The sequence below is a fragment of the Fringilla coelebs genome, assembly GCF_963513975.1.
Source record: "Fringilla coelebs genome assembly, chromosome: 3".
Classification (NCBI taxonomy): Eukaryota; Metazoa; Chordata; class Aves; order Passeriformes; family Fringillidae; genus Fringilla; species Fringilla coelebs.
In genome coordinates, this window is record NC_140030.1 from 71165322 (window position 1) to 71184423 (window position 19102).

Genomic DNA, 19102 nt, shown 5'->3' on the forward strand with positions numbered 1-19102 from the left:
CCCACACTACACCACTCAAAAAATAGCATCAGTAGTGAGAGCCATATTATTTATATTATCCACAATAACATCTTAAACGAGAAATTCACAAATTTAACACAGGGCATTTCCCACCTTTAAAATTAGAGAGCAAGTTAAAACAAATTTGTGCTGAATACACTCTCCTTAATCCAGCTACTGGAAGCAAAATCTCTGTAAATGTAGAAGCTTCAACCTAGTATTAACTTTTACACACAACCACATTCCGATTCCTAAAAACAGCATTAATTCAAGTAACACTTTGCAAAGTTCTGGTTTGAACCTTATTATTATTTATCAGTCATATAAGGCAATAATTGGTTGGTCCCATTTTTAAGCAGATTGAGTTTTCAGACATCTAATATAAAATAAACCTACCAAAATGAGATCAATCACACATTAATGTATCAGGAGCATACAGTGATTTATATTAAGACTCCAGAGAAACACTTGGGTATATTAACCAACAAATATTTTAACGGCTTCTCTTAATGAGAGCTTGCTTTTAAAAAAAAATAGTCTTTGTTTTCCCTCTTCCTCCCCCAGTTTGTAAGTAATGGATAATAAAAGGTATAACAACTGAAATAGGTACTTTAAAATGTGTTTGGTTTCTTAGAAGAGCTAAACTAGCCATATGTTGAGGCAATAACCTAGCAAACCACCAAAAAAAAAATTCTGTCAAAACATTCAACACACTTCCACTGAACATGGTCTTCAGCAGAAAAACTTCTTACCTCCAAATATCACTTCCTTTAGAAAACATGGAGGACTTGATAACTTCTGGTGCCATCCATGCATAAGTTCCTGCTGCACTCATTTTGGTTGTTCTGTGCCACTCTCTAGCCAGACCGAAGTCTGTAATCTTCAGAGTTTTATTACAAATGTCATCATGCTCCATCTTCTCCAGCAATAAAACTGCAAAAGATTGAGTTTGTAAATTAATGCAATAGCAATAAAAAATACATTTCTGTTAATAATTTCACATACAACTTGTATTGCATAGATAATGTCTACTTTTAATGTTGAGAAAATATTATTGCAATTTTTATCTGCATGAAAAGATTTTTTGATAATTTTAAGCTATTCCAAGCCATAGAAGCAAGAAATATCTGCAGTGTCATGAGCTTTTTATGCAGGAGCATATATTATTATGCTAAAAATATATATATAAATAATTATTTTTATGCAGGAGCATATATTAAATTGGCACAAGAAGCACACTGGAGATGGAAAGTAAATCAGATCATTTAAGTAAGCCCAGAATCCTAATAATCCCAGATGATGACAGACTGTCAGAAAATTATCCACTTTGCAACAAGATTCTGGAATAATAAAATCAGCAGCAATAGTAAACCAAAACCAAATGTTAAGAATTCTTATAAAAGACTGATAAAGCAAAGCAGCATTATGTCACAGTAAAATAAAATCCATTCTTAATAGTGCACTCCATCCTGGCCACTACTCATCTCCAAAAGCCTGTAACAACTGAAAGAGGTGCAGGGAAGGACACAAGCAGGGTACTCAAAACAACATAAACACAGCTACAAGGAATGGTTTTTAGACAAGAAGCTTTTTCCTAGCCTTCCCCTAGGAAAAAAAACATTTACAAACAAAAATCTATATAACAATGCCTTGTTAATGAAGAAAACAAGACGTAATAATTGTTCAAAGTTTCTTACTACAAGCAATGGACACCACTGGCTAAAACTAGCAGATGAGAATCAAACACGTGTCAGTCATTCACACAACACACAGGTGAACTTTGCAACAAGATTCTGAACTTTGGAATTCTTGGCATGGTATGTGAATATTATTATTTAACATAGATTTAAAAAGCATCTCCATAAATTCACCAGAAGTCAACTTGATATAGGGAATTTATATTAAAAAAAGTTTATTTAGTTTCATGAAATCCCTGGGCCGCAAATCAGAACAAAGTTGGGAAACAATATGCCAGGGAAATTAGTTTGCCTTAGGAGTTCCCTGCTGGCAACAGGCCACTGGACTTGGATCCAGTCCCTTTTATATTATACACATTGCACTTTCATGAATGTTAGAGTAAGTTATCTTTTTTTTGCTCTTGCATCCTACAGTGCCTGACTTGTTCATGAGACAACATCATTGGCAGAGTTGTAGCACCTCTTCAGGAAACAGTGTTACAAGAAGAGAACTGGGTAATTGTATTTGAGCTGACAAGCAGGGAGACAACCGATGGAAAGGAACCAAAATTTTAACACACAATTTAAATTCCATATTCAGTTCCTCTGTCACTGTTTGAGAGAGCAACTGTCAGTTTTAACTTTCTGTTACAATGACTTCCTGGGACAAAGACCAAAAATTAAAATGTATGTAAGGAGCATAAACATGTGGTTTCTACCTGTATGTAGAGCAAAACACAGTACAGGAAACCCATTAACAAAAAAGCAGACAAAAACTTACCCTCCCTTACAGAAGAAAAACTGATGACCTCGCACTTGCAATTGAAAGAAATAATTCTTATTGGTAGAGATTAACTCTTACAAATATTTCAAAAATTACATCAAATCCAGATAAAAGGAAAAGAACCCACATTCCATTTTCAATAAGCTTCTTAACAGAGCAAGGGAAATGAAAGCAAAAATGGTACAGATAAACCAAGAGCTCACCAATGAGAACCACCAGAACAGGTTAAATTCATGCAAGTTTTTATACTTTTATACTTGAATCAAAGACCTATTGTTTGCTGTTCCATTTCAAACATGTTCAGCAGAATTCCTGACATTCCTTGTCAGTCAATGTGACCGAAACCAAAAACAGTCAGTCTTGCAAAAGGTAATAACTGGCATGTGACCAAGTTTCATCCTACAAAGGGACAACATTTCTTAGCAGTTCAAACTTCCCCTTCCGGCTGGTAGCCAGGCAAACAATACCACACACGCATTGCTTAGCAGCTGGGCAGTAAAAATGCTCAGCATAGCTGAGTAGCACTCTGTAAGAGCTTACCTTGGAGTAGCCTAGCAACCTTCACTATAGCATCCTTCTGCCTCTTCCATAGCTTCCTGGCTCTTGTGGGCTGCTAACCTGGGAGAAACTATTTTATGATCACCAGTTTGCCCTGTTAACTCATCATCCTCCTTGCTTCCTTTTCCAAACTTTTAAATTGTCTTTTCTTGCTCCAATATATGTGCAATGTAAAGTTAGGCAAGAGCCAGTTTAACACTTTCAGGTTTACTTAAATATTTTTCAGACCTTTTATTTTCCACGAAGAATGAAGTTCATACTTACATTCTAGCTTTGCTCTTGGCAAGCACAGCCCAAGATATTTAGATGTGCAAAGACTATTTGAAAACAAAACCCACCAACACCCAGAGATTAGATTAGGTATGCAGAAATGCAGGAAAATCCTATGTGCTTACTTATTTACATGTAAGTAGGACATAGGATAACAATATTTATCTAACACCTTATTCACTTTTACATAAGCAAAACCAGATACTATGTTTCTGAATGATTCAAAATCGAAGGAGATTAAATTTGGTCCAAATATAAAACTCTACCTTGGATTCTCACCTAAACAATCCAGCCAGAAAGAAAAAAATGACCAAGTAGTCTAAGGTTGCATATGATTTCCACCAGCAACACCATTTTCAACTAAATTCTGAATTATTACATCTCTCTTTGTGACTCTACCTTTCAGCAATGAGATCAAGGGGAAAGTAAATTTATTAACACCACAGAGCAAAGGCTTTGGTGACATATAGCAGGCACTCCTTGAATATATGAGACAGAGCATGCCCAAAAATATTTACAGCAGGGCAACAAAGAGCTGTTATTTTCAATAATTCCTGAAATATAAATTAACAAGTTAAAGATAAAAGCCAGGTAAGTAGAGAGAAAAATGAAGTGCTGTGCAGTAAACTGGTATTAAAAGTGGTAGATAAGATACTTAGAATCATAAAGGTTGGAAAAAATCTCCAAGTCATCAAGTCCAACCTTTGACCAAACAGCTCCATGTCAACTAAACCACAGCACTAAGTACCACATCCATTCGTTTCTGGAACATTTGCAGAGATGGTGACTCCACCACCTCCCTGGGCAGCACAGTCAGAAGGCAGAGCTCACTCTAAGAAAGAACAGACCATCATACTAAAAAATATGCAAGTTGGCATAAGATCAATCATAAAATCTATAGCTATAAAAAAAGGGATGAAGGAAGAAGAAACGCCTTGCTGTTCTGGCTAATGGAAAACTAGCAAGCTAGATGTAGCTGTGAAAGTAGTTCATTCAATTCTAAAAGTCACCAAAGAAGGCTTAGTTAAGTAGAAACAGCGAGGTATCAATAGAATTTTACAAAGCATAACACCGCATATGAAATACTGAATGACTAAACCTGCACATGCACATTCAATACCAGGAACTGAAGCAGACATAGAAAATAGAATAGTTAGGATCTAGTCATGTCTTTTATATAGATAAAATCAGGAGAGCCTGTCCTTTCTGCTAGGCTAAGCAAAGGTTTAGAGAAGTTATGAGAACAGAAGTTACCCGTACCTAACAACAGAATGCAGACCTACAGCACTGGTGCTCTTAACAACAAAATATTTTCCTAGGTGCTCTGGCTGGTCCAACTTACAGGTACACTTCTGATTAAGCTCAGCTCTATCTGGAGTTACCAGGGTAGGGAATTTTATTGCCTCTTTTCTCCCATCCCCGTTTCGGACCTCCTCTGCAGTGTAAAGCAGAGTTCACTCCTCAAAAAAGTAGCAAGATCAAACACACATTCCTCTTAAACCTAATGGTCCCTGAAATAGTACTGCCATTAATCTTTCTTGCTTTCTGCACTATCATTGTGATAGCTGGAATGTTTTTCTACTGATCTTATGGCACAATGCAAATATTTCATGGTCTAACAGTATGCAGGTAGGATGTTTTGCACACTTTTAGAAACCAAAATCTAACACTTTGCCATGGAGACAGCCATTACTTCCCAAGTCTGTGCTCCTCTAATTAAAACAGACCCAGCAACAATTCTTTGCCACACCACCACTGTTTCCATACCAGCTGATCTTAGTCAAGAAAGACACAGAAGTTACGCTTGAAAAGGATGCACAGGTCCCAGAAAAATTCCCCTCAAATGCTCCCAGTTGCCACTCCTTTTCCTGTGCTACTCCCATCGCATCAGTCCCATCTCCAAACTCTCCACACAGGCAGTAAAGCTCTCTCTGAGGTGAGCAAAAGCTGAGATATAAGTGAAATAGCAGACCAAGTCTGGCCAGAGTTGAACAAGAACTGCATCCTCTGTTCTTTTGAGCTTGGGTTGAAATTTTATTGGGGAAAAAGAAAAATTAGGCAAGAGCCTACATATAGACCGATAAGGCAGAAATAACAGAACAGAGCACATTTAGACAAACCAGATTCCTGGGGGTGCACATCTGCCAAACTCAGGTACAGAATGACATCCACAGTGCTACTTTCAAGACTAAGCTGAAAGCCTAGAGAAGAACCAGAAGTACTAATTTAAATTGCATGCACTTTGTTTAAAGCATAATTCTAAATAAAAGGCTCACATTCCTGCCTCAGCTTCTCTCTTTTTTATTTGTTAAAATTAATACAATTTAAGAAGTAGTGTTTAAGAAGCAAGCCTGAGGGAGGCCTGGACAGACATTTTAGGCAAGACATCTAGGAAACCTATACCTAGAACTAAGCTCTTCAATGCTACTCTTTCAATGCAGGTTATTTCCTACGATGTTAGTTTTCTTTTTGTTTCTAAGTGCATATAGACTGTATTTCTCCAACCTTATCTAGCCAAAGTTCCCATTTAAGACAACACTGAATTTTTTTAATTGAATTTGAGTTGAATTTTTTTTTAAAACCAAAGACTTCATACAGTTAGTTTTATTGCACGAACAATGCATTCCAGTGTTTTCAGGTGACTTTTTTCAGTTACCATACATAAAAAATAGTTAAGTAAAAAAAGTATTCTGAGAGAAGCCAAGGCAAAGGATGGAACACCTTTTTGGTAGTTTAAATGTACTGAATTAAAACTACCTTCTAATACTTAAACTTAAAAAAGAATCATCCTGAAATACTTAAGTTCATTCTATCCCTCCTATCACCTTTGTACTTTCTATTATACCCTCTTTATATTACCTATTTTGCTAGCACTAAAAATAAAACATTAAGCAACCTTATTTTCCCAAGTTAGTCAATTGCTACCAACCATTTCTTGCTACTTTATCTGCAGTTTGTTAAACAGGTGACTATCATAGGCTTTGCAAATATAAGCTATTTAATACCACAGCTATTTAAGTTACTATGATTATAGGTAAGAATGCCTACATATCCACTACATTTACCACCTCTGAAAAAGTCATTCTTAGAGAATACTATAAAGGAAAGAAAGTTGTTATGCTGTACAACTCTACTTGCAAATAGAGATTGTCCAGACAATGCTGCTACTGTCTCTGTTCCCCCTGCACCCAGTCAGTTCCCTCTCCAACTGTTTGCAAGCAAATCTGGTTCCTGTTAGTTCACTAAATCAACATGCAACAAAATCAGCAGGGTGACCCTGCATCTTTATCTGGGGACTAACAGGCAGAAAAAAACCTCATTAAATGTTGTATATTCAATTAATGAAACACAATACCTTGCCCATATTAAGAGACCCACCTCCATCATTTGGAACTGTTATTTGGCTCCAATTGTAATTGGAAAATAAAATTTCAACATTGCTTATAGAAGCCATATCTAGGTTTTAAACTGCAGATTAACTACCATAGTGAAAAAAATCAGGTGTGCAAACCACAAATTAAATATCTCAGTGAAAACATTAACTGATCAGAAACCCTTCTGTCTATAAAAAAGATGATACTTTTGCCCATGCAGCACCACTCCTTAAATACCTTCCTTTTCTCCCATGGGCTCTCAGGATGGGCTCTGCTATCTCTGTAGCTAATATCTGTCAGATTGTGACTGTCTCACTAGATTAAGTTCAGAGGGCATCAGCAAGGGAATTTTATCCTTTAAACAGGATAAAATCCTTTTTTTTATCCTTTACATATGCAGGAAACTTTTTCATTCTATGGATACTGTGCTCCTCTATTATCTATGTCCCTTTAAGCAGGCATATTAACAGTTCTTAATTTTCACACTTAACTGAAAGGAGCAGTTTGTTCTTAAATGCATTTCTCTAAAAATACCCAGCTTAAAAAAAACCTAAAACAACCAACAACCCAAAAAATGTACCTCAAAGGAACCAACATTAAAAAAAAAAAAATCCTGAACAAAGTGTTTCCAGTTGGAAAGCCAAAACAAGACAAGACTTGACACAAAAAGTCCTTGACATCATGAATTGACAAATACACATCAACCTCATAAGAAAAGCACGGCCCATGGTAGGATATGTGGCAAAAGAAAAGCACCAAAGGATGAGAATGACTAGGAGTCACCTGCCTTCTGCAGAAAACGGAGGGAGAAGGAAAGAGAGGAAAAGGGACAAGAGATTTCAACAGCTCCAACACACCTTGCATCACCATTTTTTGCTTTCCTTTCACTTCTTTAATAACTATTATTAAAGCAACTTTGGGCAAATGCAAACTTGAGAGAAAGAAGCAGTTTTAACAAGTTATTGGCACAGACTACAGATGCTGCAAGTTACTTTACTGCATGCCATTTGTGCTTCACTTGCTCTTCAGATAGGTCTGTAAGGCAAAACAGAAATTTCTATTGTGCTGTAACAGGAAGTACTAGAGGTAACAAGCATTTATAATTAGACATTCAAATAATCATAATTTAAACAGTAGATCAGCAGTAAATTCTGAAAAATGTAGGATTTGGATACTACATCAGCAAAAAATCAAAAGCAGACTGAACACCAAACATTCTCAAGTTCTCTTTAACAAAATATTAAACTTAACTCTCCTATTTAAAAACTAAATTTAAGAAAAAAACAACCTCATTAAAGTAATTCCTCCATAATTTCACAACTACATGGAAATCAGTTAATACTGAAACAGCTTTAAAACTCAAAACATTGAGTTGTGTTCTACCTACCAAGAACTTCCTCACTTACTTGAAACAGCAATTATTTTCTTCACTTGCTATTTTTAAAAGGCAACTCTGAAGAAAAAAGACCTCAAAAATAGAAACAAAAAAAAAGTGACCAAAATGGAGGCAGATGAGAAGGATAACAGTTAGGTTGTGAATAATGTTCTAGTTTCAAACTCAGCAGAATAAAGAGGCTGTGAATCCATTTCTTAAAGTACACCATCTTTTTTATGGAAGTGATTTATTTTTTTAAGGAACTTCATCCTGGATTTAAAAAACCAAAATTGAAGGCAAACTAAAGCTATTTAACTGCATTAAAAGTCTTTGTCAATATATAATATATCAGGTACAGTTTCCACCAAGAGAAGATTGGAGAAAATATTAATTTCCTGCCTAACCCAAATTTAAGACCTGGCCATTCCCTAAATAAATGTATGTCATACAACATACAGAATTTAACAGGGAATGCAGATGAAGTTTATAATCTCACAAATGGCATCCAAGGGCAAGAGCTGACAGATGTTACCTTCCTTCAGAACTAACAATTTAAGTTATCTATCATTAGTCAAATCACCTTTTCAATATTTCGTTTTGAAGCTATGAATATTTCATTCAAATTTGGCTTGGATTTATAGTTATTTTTTTGAAGTCAATGGAACATGACTCGATGCAGTTTGATATTTCAAGCTAATGAGAAGAATACACAGCTTCTGAGTACACGGAAGTATTTACATAGTTGGCATACTTTTCCTGATCATAGCACACTACACTCTGCAATTACGAACTTCCTTGTTGCTTTATTTTTTGTGACTTATCTCAAGGTGCATTTGCCGTGTTGAAATTAGAATATTTAACGCAAAAAAGAGTCACATCAAAATGAAATAAAGTTTAATAGAAATACATAGATACATACCTAAAAAATTTAAAAGACATTCTACTTTTAAAGGTGACTTGCTAGCAAAGTTGAAGTAAAGAGGTGTAGTCTGATATCACAACCAAGACAGTAAGAATCTGCTGTCACTGAAACAACCTTAACTTCCTCTTCATTTATAGCCCCTCACCCTCTACAGCTTTTCCCCCCCAAGCTGAGTCTAGCAGCTCTGTATTCCTGGGAGACACAACCAGCCAGATAGCTCAGCAGAAAATGAAGCTGGCAAATAAACCAACTTAGAGTAGTTTCCTGCTGAATCTCTCCAAAGTTTTAACTTGACCTACTGACCACACAGGCAGAGACTGAGATGTGTAGATTTGGCTGACAGGTGGGAGGGGGGAGAAGCTGCCTAGAAGTGGGTGTGGAAGCCTCCTCATGCAGCTACAGCTGTCCCAGGAAACCATATGGCACCTGTTGCAACAAGTGGGAAGTCAAGCAACAGAAACAGGTCAATCCTTTTAGACCTGGTTTTAGTCAGAGATTTAAAGATGGGATCCAGCCTTGCTATGTTTTTTTCCATTATAAAATCCGCTTTGACAAAATCTACTACTGGAAAGAACCCATAAAATAAACCAAAACCAGAAGAAAACTCCTGGATCCCCTTTGAAGATGCCAACTGCTATGAATCCAAATTCTGGTTGTAGATACTTAGTCATTGAGTTAGAATCTCATCAGTTAGCATGAAACCCTGTTAACACAATTTCTATGAGGAATCTTAATAGGTTACCCTTTATAAAGAATTTTAAGTTGTTAGTTTATTTTATAAAGAATATTTGAAAGAGTCCTGCTGTTTTAACAAAAAATAAAAATCCAAACAACCTGTTACCTACCAAACAAAGTAGAAAAAAAACAGACAAGTTTGAGTTTTTTTAAAATACATTTAAATGCATTTTCAAGAACAGCAAAGTGAAAATGCTTATTTTGAAATAAGAACTCTGCAAACTTGACAGTGCTGTCCTTCTCTTCAGAAGAGAAAATGAAAGGGAAAGCTGATTGTTTGTCTCAATAGTGTAACATTAAGCAATGAGTTTAAAAGTACAATATCTTTCCTTTCTACATAATACAGGAGGAAAAAAAAGCAATTAACTTCAGGAAGAACAGTGGCATCTAATCCTAGGAGAAAAGAAAATCACAGAACTACCTGAACATTCAGAACTAAAATATAACCAGTTCCAAGGGTTAACTTGTCCCATAATGAACCACAGCAATGAAGCATTTACTCCTACATTTTTGAAAGGGAGGGCCGACTTATCAGCTCTGAGTTAATAGTACACCTGCCAAAACACAGATTTTAGTCACTGTAAAGAGAACAAAGAATGATTATGTAGCCAACATTGGCATGTCTAGGAGTGATTTAACTGGAGCTATGACCCCCACCCCACACAAAAAAGGTTAAAGCTGGCAGGAAGCTCCAAGAAGGAAGAATACTTCTGTGGTGACATTATACAAATATGTAATTTTTCCAACTTACCATATTTAATCCATTAATTTAACATGCAGTAAGAGGGTTAAAATTTAAACATCCACTTATTTTCAGTGACTGGATTGAGGTAGGCTCTTAGTAACATGGTCAAGCAAGATAAAAGTGATGAAATGTAGTTTAAAGCTGTCAATCCAGGAATGTAAGTTACACCGCCTGTTATTTTTGTACTGCTCATGAATATAGACAGCCAAGTCCTTTGGTATTTATCTGTTTGTATCTATATATCATCTGTATTTATGTTTATTTCAATGTCCTAATTCTGCTTCTAATGAACAAAAGAATCCCAAAGCTTAAAAAAAAAAAAAATCTGCATTTTTTAGAAGCACTATTACTGAAAGTTATTGAAACTAATGCCTTAAATTTTAACAAATAATCAGAAATAAATTTCAAGGTCAGAAATTACCCTACACTGCATCCACTCCTTGCAAATGTTTATCATACAAGGTCAGCCTGTTTCAGAACTTGCAACACTGAAGCAAGTTTAGAAGAAAGCTCATACTCCATGGTAAGAAAACTTACGGATGGCAAACAAAAAGCCATTCTCTTCTAAGGTCAAAGAAACCACAAAACAGCAGTCAACATCCAAATACAGTTCAGTGGTGTGTTACTTCTCTATTCTTTTGCGGTTGCAGAACATTTTCGTGGAACTTTTAATATTTGCTAAAAGGGTCCAAAGACATGCCCTGTCCCTGCAGTTCCAATGGGGATGGGGGAATAATCTGTAACTGAAAACTGAGTTATATCCAATTTCTTCTAATGCTTGGATAACACCAACAACATCAACATTTCAATCACACCTTGCAGTTTGTTTATTTGAGTACATAAGAAGCGTTATGGACAGCAGTTAAAATTATTTTTCATTGTTTAGAGGACTGAACAAAATACTTATACAATTTTGTGTACGTATTTTAACAGCTAATGGGAGGTGTTTAGCTGTCTGTTTTTCTATTGACCTTTGTGGAAATAGGTTGCTTGCGCAGTACAATTGTCAGAGGCAAAAAGATATATATGAGCCTATCTTTAGGGTACCAGCTTTTTTAAAAAAAATTGAGCCAAATAGTGCTTGAAGTCTTCTTTAATACACAAATACTAAAACCACTCTAATCCAAAATCCTACACTTCAATTTATAATGCTACCCCAAAACAGAGCTCTTTATCATCAAAAGCAGTGAGCAAACACAACATATAGACTAGAATGTGACTCCCACATTCTCCATGAAAAGGTCACCTGAAATCCTGGTGCAAATGAAAGTCCTGAAGAAACCTGCTAGGAATGAGTGTAACATAAAGCAGAAAAAACCAAACAAAAAAAACAAACAAAAAACCAAAACAATCTTACAAAAGTTGTAAACCAGATCACTTGGTGTTATACAATGATAGAACAAAGGCAGAGAGAAGAAAGACATGAAAAACCAAGTTAGATCCAGAGAAAGATCAAAGCAATATTATTCTGGACTAAATAATCTGACCTGTTAGAGATGCAGTCTCAACACCAAATAAGAAACAACTCTCTATAGCTGCCAGTTGGACATAGTTGGGAAAACATTAAAATGAAAGTCTGAATTAAAAATTAGTTATAAATAGGGGTATTAAAATTTCATGAGCTTTTAATTAATCAAATTACATATAGCTAGTGTTTCAGCCTAGAGTCTTGTTTTCAGCATTAAGCACTACATGTAAATACACTTCAGCCTTGTTAAGTTTGAGGGACTTTGTTCTAAAATAATGAGCAATTTTTTCCACCTGTTAAATGTCCAGACTTGAGACACAGAAAAACATCAAACAGAAGCAAATTTAGAAGACAGTAATTGAGGTGAAATAAATGGCTACTGCAGTTAAGTCTTCATCTACAAATAAAACAACTGCTGGATATTACTCCTCCTCTGAAAGCTTAGGTCAAATACTGTGTTAGAGAGCAGCAGTTCACAAAATTTCATTTGATGGCTGTTGTATTAAAATCATAATGTTTTTGAATATTATTTTTAAATGATGAAACACACCCTTCAACTGGAAATTAGGCCTCTACAACATTTTAACACTATAATTATTTCAATGGTGGATTGAGACAATCGTAGCAACCAGCTACTCAAAATTGTTCTCTCTTGAATTCCAGTATCTTTCTGGACACAAACTACACAACATATTTATATGCAACAAGCATATATATCAAGTGAATATTAAACCAGGTGCAACACACAGCATTGCCTTTGATGACCTGGAAAAAGATAATACTAGCTCAAAGCTGCTAAACATTTGATGCTCCCACAGAATCCAACTAACCTTCAGGGCCTCTCAAAAAATAGAATCCCTATTTTCATAGTCTGAGCGCACATGAAATAATGAAAAAAAAAACTACTAGGAGCAATGTTTCATGAAACACAGAATTCTTTCATGACTCTTTCAGGACATTCAAAAAAAACTTACTGGAATTCAATGGTACACTAAGTTTAAGTAGATCACAATCTTCAAAACAGGTGTTGTTTCCCAAATTAATGAAATTTTGCAATCCTACTGCTATTTGCATGAAGGTAGTTTGATTTTGGTTTTCTGTGCTTTTTTGAAAGATTACTTAGCCAACAAGATTTTAAAAACCAGTGCTCCTTCCTGCATATACACTTCCAGATGCTTCAGGATGTATGACCAATTCTTAATGTTGCAATGCAGCAGCATTATTTTTACAGCAAAGCACAAGGCAGGGCTACTGCCTCTCAGAGATGGGATAGGAACCTGCTACACCTGGCATAATTACTTAAAAATCACAAAGTTGGAACTTAAGAACAATGTAAAGCATTTAAGTGCCATGACTTCCTATATGAAGACAGCATGAAAAACTACAGCATACAGATTTTGAAATGCTAAATAACTTCTGGCCCACTATTCTACCTGACTGATATTTATCTAAGTGATACCACATTCTCAAAGACGTGGTTCCTATGGATTTTATGAAAATTGGTTGCCTTGTGGCAGAGGAACTTCAGTTAGTTCTGCCAGGAAAAACATCCACTCCGCTCCAGACCTCAGAGACACCAGCCACCAGCAGCTTAGCAGCTAGCCAGGCAGTACAAGCGGTGTCAAACCAATTACAGCATTTGCAGCATGCTACAGGAGGTGCCTGAGTTACCCAGCACTGGAAACAGGCACCTTGGGACAGCCAGGCTTAGCCCACCAGGGACACTGGAGATGTGGAAGCCAGTATGAGACTGTAAGTTCCACAAATGGGAGTGCCAAGAGGAGAAGACTGAGATGCAGAACACATCAGGTTTTTTATTTTTGTTACACCACAATAGTTGAGCAGTAATTGGCACAGTGCTATTGACAGAAAAAACTCCAAGTTTCACTGCCATCAGTGGGCATCTTGGAACTTTATTTTCAAAGGAAGTTACACTGAAGCTCAAATCTACTGAAAAGCCCTTTCTCATCTCTCTCAAAACTACCAAAGACAATTGTAATAGAATGTAACTTTGAATTATTTTGGTAACTGTACAAGATTCTGCATTTCAAACATTTAATAAGAGCTGTACTTGTGATGTGAACAAGTCTTAACCTCTTCAAAAGAGTTAAGAGACAAATTATGCACCCTAGTGCATAATTTCAGAATACATAAAATCAGTTCAGAAAATGGCAGATAGGCTTAACTCCAGTTTCTTCTCTTCCTCTCCCCGAACAGCTAGACTAAAGCTGCTATAAAGAGAAGTGTGAGACAAAGTAGTTTTTACAAATTCTGGAAAACATCTCCATCCTATTTTAAAAGGTGTTTAATAGCATAACTTGGGCAATTCTGCTGCAAATAACCTGTAAAAGCAAAGAAGCAGAGAGAATTTGTTCTTGCTTTTCTTAAACTCCAGGACACCTTGCCTCATCAAAAGCAACTGATTCAACAGTTCCGTCAAAACACATCACACTTCCTTTTAAGGTTTTAAAATCAAATGCTTTCTATTCTCTAACTGCTACTCATTATACTAGTTTGAAGAACATGACATTACAGTGAGTTGCCCTCTCCTATGTTTGATTCCTTCAGATTACAAGTAGTTCTCATTAGCACTGTCACTTCCATGGCCTTGTTCAACAATCCTTGAAACTCAAGCTGACCTTGGCAATCTCAAAAAGCAATATAGACTCAACGCCCTTCACAGAGCTGAGGGCTGCAAAGGACCCTGGATTGCTAGAGGAGCTGGTGAAAGCCACAGCAAACTGAACCCTTCTGGAATATCCATCGATGACAAGTGAGTACAGAGCACTTTATCAGTACTGTGTTAGTACACTTAATCTACACATAACCAACTCTGTAACCATGGATAGGTCTACGCCATAAGTAAGATATTAGGAACTTATTGCAACGCTTCCCAAAAGTACACAAGAGATAAAGTGCATTTTTTTAAAGGCAGAAGCAGTGCACAGTCTGAAATCAACCTCAGAATCAAAAACCTCTGTTTTCTCTAGCCTTGACTTCAAAAAGCGAAAATGTACCATACTCTAGCTGAACATATTACTAGCGCTCTTCAGGATAGAATAATCAGGGAAGGCTGTGCTGAGCCCTTACACAACCACAGGTTTTATAACAAACAGTGTGTCCTTGCTCAGAAGCAAATTTCATTCCCTCAGAGAAAAAAAGTTGCCCTTCCAAAGAGTGAGAAAAACAGCTGAGATGTGGTAAAAAGACACACATAACTTCTGGTGTCTCGTCTTGTAGATGAATTCCTGTCTTCTATTTCCAGTAAAACCTAAATTTTTTTCATGATCAGCAGGCATGCTAAATCAAGAATAACTTCCTCCCCGGAAGACAGAGTTAGGAATATTCAAGTATTTTCACTATTTTTAAGACATCTCCTTTTCTGTTAAAGCATTGATTAATTCAGAATTCCTTTATTAACAATGATGGTTTGAAAAAAATAATATTTTCTTCCATTATTTTTATTCATATTTTAAATTAGGTAAAATTCACCTCTTAATATTTTATTTTAGATTATTTTTTTAAATCCATAAAGTACACTGAGGAATGTAAGAACTGCTTATGAGAAGTTATCCTCAAAATAGGCCAAGATATTTGTCAGTGGAACTTCTCACCACTTCAGCCACACAAGGTTTTATAAAGCAGCCACAATTCATAAGGCAACATTAGACACTATGGTTACTATGTTTCATTTAATCACTCATATCTAAAGCTAAGTGTTCTTTACACTTTTGTTTTGTCTGCTTTGGAAACGCCTGTAAATTTAAATTTATTTTACATGGACTCCAGAACTGAAGAAACTCCCTCTGCTGTTAATAAAACTCATAAGTCACACTTCACTTCCATGTTCAGCCCTCAAAACCAAGTTTGTTAGTTTTCCTTTCCAAAACAGAAAACATTTGTTTACCTATTAATTTCTCTTACTCTGGCAGAAACACAATCCTTTTCTCATCTCACAGAAAGAGCCCATGAAACAAGAGCATTCAAACCCAGATAGTCACTGCTGGTAATAAAAGCTGGCTGCTTTCATGGCTCTCCTGTTTATGGCACTTTCTCTCCAGTCCTGTCAATTTGGCATCAATGAAGGCACACTAGATATACTATAGAGATCCCAACTCCATAAAATTGCACAGAGAGAAGTAACATGCTTGCCTTTGAGATGCTTGCTATTGCCTGCCAACCACAAGCCCAGACACATACCTTTTCTGGATCAAATACAGTGGTAGAAGGGGCTCCCTTTCCCTGGCTGGAAAAATTAGTTCCTGCCTAGTTGCTAGGGAAGTAGTTTGAGAAGCATTCCTTACCACACTGTAATAAGGACAGTCATTTTTCCAATTTATTGTCTGAGGAAGAAAAAACATCCTTCTTAACAAAAATAAGTAAGCTAGCACAAAACTGATACATTCATACACCACCTCGAGCTGCTTAAGGGCGAGCATTGAACCACCACCAGCAGGAGTGCCTGGAAAGCAGCGATGAGCAGGTGAGGAATGGGTGCTGCCAGACCCCTGTCTGGAGCTGCAGCCACCGCAGAACTGTTACTATCCCCGCCGAGCAAGTTGCTCACTCAACCCTGGCAGCATTCCACTCCCACTGTGCAAGACTGCAAGAGACTACAGAAAAGAATGAAGGGAAATCTTCGATGAATGGATGAGTTACCAGAACAGGGGATACTGCCATGACTTGCAGTAGTCAGTTTAAATTCATGTTGTTGAACAGTCTGTGGTACCACCAGTGCACCACTGTCTTCCAACACTATCATTCAGGTACATGATCAAGAGACAGAACTCTATTTAACATATTCAATACTTCTTCAAACTAAGAAGTTTGTTTGAAGCATCTTGCTAAGATAGTTCCCATCTGTATTTCTTGCTAAGAAATACAGGTGGGAGATATAACTAGCTCAAGTTAAGTGCATCTGCAAAAGGAGCTAGTAATGGAAGCAGTGAACAGGCACCTAGGCTAAGGTTATAATCAGAATTGTATTTTTTAAATGCTCTGTCATTACCCCTATAAGATGATAATGGTAATCAGTTCTCAACAACACCCAATTCAGCTCCCAGTGTTATGCTAAACCACAGGGTTATGAATTTCAGACATGAACTTTGTTACTGTCATTTAACATGCTGCTAGCATGCAGCAGCCCACTCTGTCTAAGGAGAGCCATTAAACACTCAAGGTGCAGCAGCTCATTGCTTATACAGCAGCAAACTAAAAGGGCACAAGCTGGCTACAGACCACTTGCTAGAAATAAAGGTGTTAGCCATGACGCTAAACGTCCAAGAGTTCACCACCTACGCTACAAACAGAACCACAAACACAGCTGAGCTAGGTTCTTTCTTTATCAAACAAATAGTGAAAGTATGCTTGGAACAGTCAGTCCCATGACTGAGCCTTGTCTTAACAGGCCATGCATGGTGACCTTCAAGACACACAGCCTCTTAAAGTGCTTCAAACTTGAATGAAGCTTTTTGCTTCTACTGGACTACTTAAGGACTCCTAACTGGAAAAAAAAAAAAAAAAAGACTAACACATTGCTGCACTTTTGGAACATTCAGAACAAAAAGTAAAGATTTGAGACAGTTTCAGATATTTATGGAAACACACAGATTTCCACCTTCAGGTCATCATTTCTAAACACAACTACAATGGCAAGCCATAAACACTATTCTAGTAAGCCAGCTTTCCAAATGCACAGTGGCCAAAATCTTAGATGCTTCTGTATTGTCAGATGGACCAAGGAGCCAGTAAGCATGAACTGAGCAACTCCCTCATTCCTGCAGGTGCATTTGCCCATGCCAAGGGATGAAAGCAAATCTGGTATCTGAACGATAATGCTTCTACTGGTTTTAAGGTGCTTGTCTTTTCCACCACAATGTTGGCTTAGTGGGTAAATTTTAGCAATGTTAAATGCATGCAGTGACAATCAGAAACACATATGATTATTCGGCAGTGAAACAGAAGTGATACCCTTATTAAATATTTTCTTTACAAAGTGCTTGGTTCCTTGGGTTAGTTTTAAAACCAGGACCACACAACGCATCAGAGTAAATATAGCCTTGTAGATTTGCAACTGTGGTGGTTGCACACAGAATTTTATCCCGCTCTGAGTGAGCTTCCCTCCGAGGGGGCAGGACTTTGCGTGCGCTGAAGGTACCCCCGGCTCCTCTCGACCTTTCCACGAGTTCGTAGCCAGCTCACAGCCCGGCAAACCAACCTGCCGCTTGCCCAAGCTTCTGGCACCGGGTGCCCGAGTTGCGACACCCATCCCCCGGTGGAACAGGGCTCTCGGACGGAGCCCGTCCAGGCCCGGCAACCCGCCCCCGCACCGCGGCCAGGGCCGCCAGGCCGGGCTCACGCCGGGACCCCCGGGCCCAGCGGCCTAAGGCGGGGACATCCCCTCGCCGTCGCCGTCCGAAGGTCCCTCGTCACCTCCCCCCCGCCTCGCCCGGGACTCACTGTTGCTCGACTTGAGGTCCCGGTGCAGGATGGGGACGATGGCCTCGTCGTGCAGGTAGAGCATGCCGCGGGCGATCTGCACCGCCCAGTTCACCAAGATGTGCGGGGGGATGCGGCGGCCCCCGCGGGCGGCCGCGGCCCCGGGGGCGGCGGCCAGGGCCCTGTTGAGGGATCCGCCGCGGGCGAACTCCATGACGAGGCAGAGGTTGGGCTCCCGCAGGCAGACCCCGTGCAGGGCGATGATGTTGGGGTGCCGCAGCATGGAGAAGAGCTTGGCCTCCTGCCGCACGCTCTCCGCCGTGGCCGTGATGTCCTCGTCGGGGTCCTGCCGTGCCGCCTTCACGGCCACCTCGCGGCCCCGCCAGGTGGCCCGGTACACCTTCCCGAAGCCCCCCACGCCGATGATCTCCTGCAGCTCCAGGTGCTGGAAGTCGATCTCCGTTAGGCTCCCCGCGGGGTCCCCCCGCCCGCCGCTCCCCGCCGCCGCTCCACCGCGGGGCTGGCGGGTCACGTAGTTGGCCGGGAAGATGCCGAGGCGGTGGCGGATCTTCCCCGCCCACCAGCCGTCGTCGCCGGACACCGCCGCGTCCTGCGACAGCACCTCCACCACGTCCCCTCGCCGCAGGCTCAGCTCGTCCTCGCCGCTCGCCTCGTAGTCGTACAGCGCCGTCCACAGCGGGCACGGAGCCCCGCTGCTACCGGCGGACGCCGCCGCCCCGGCGCCCGGCAGAGCCAT

The 19102-nt window shown here is 38.8% G+C and overlaps 1 protein-coding gene across 1 annotated transcript in view; it reads right to left on the reverse strand.

Moving 5' to 3' along the window:
* Positions 1 to 19102, reverse strand: part of MAP3K21 (mitogen-activated protein kinase kinase kinase 21) — a gene marked incomplete at its 5' end in the record, with an annotated part of 38252 nt that extends 19150 nt beyond the window's left edge. The window contains 2 exons of the mRNA XM_084203005.1: positions 753 to 933; positions 18367 to 19102. Coding sequence (XP_084059131.1) covers positions 753 to 933; positions 18367 to 19102 — 917 coding nt within the window. The remainder of the gene's footprint in view (positions 1 to 752; positions 934 to 18366) is intronic.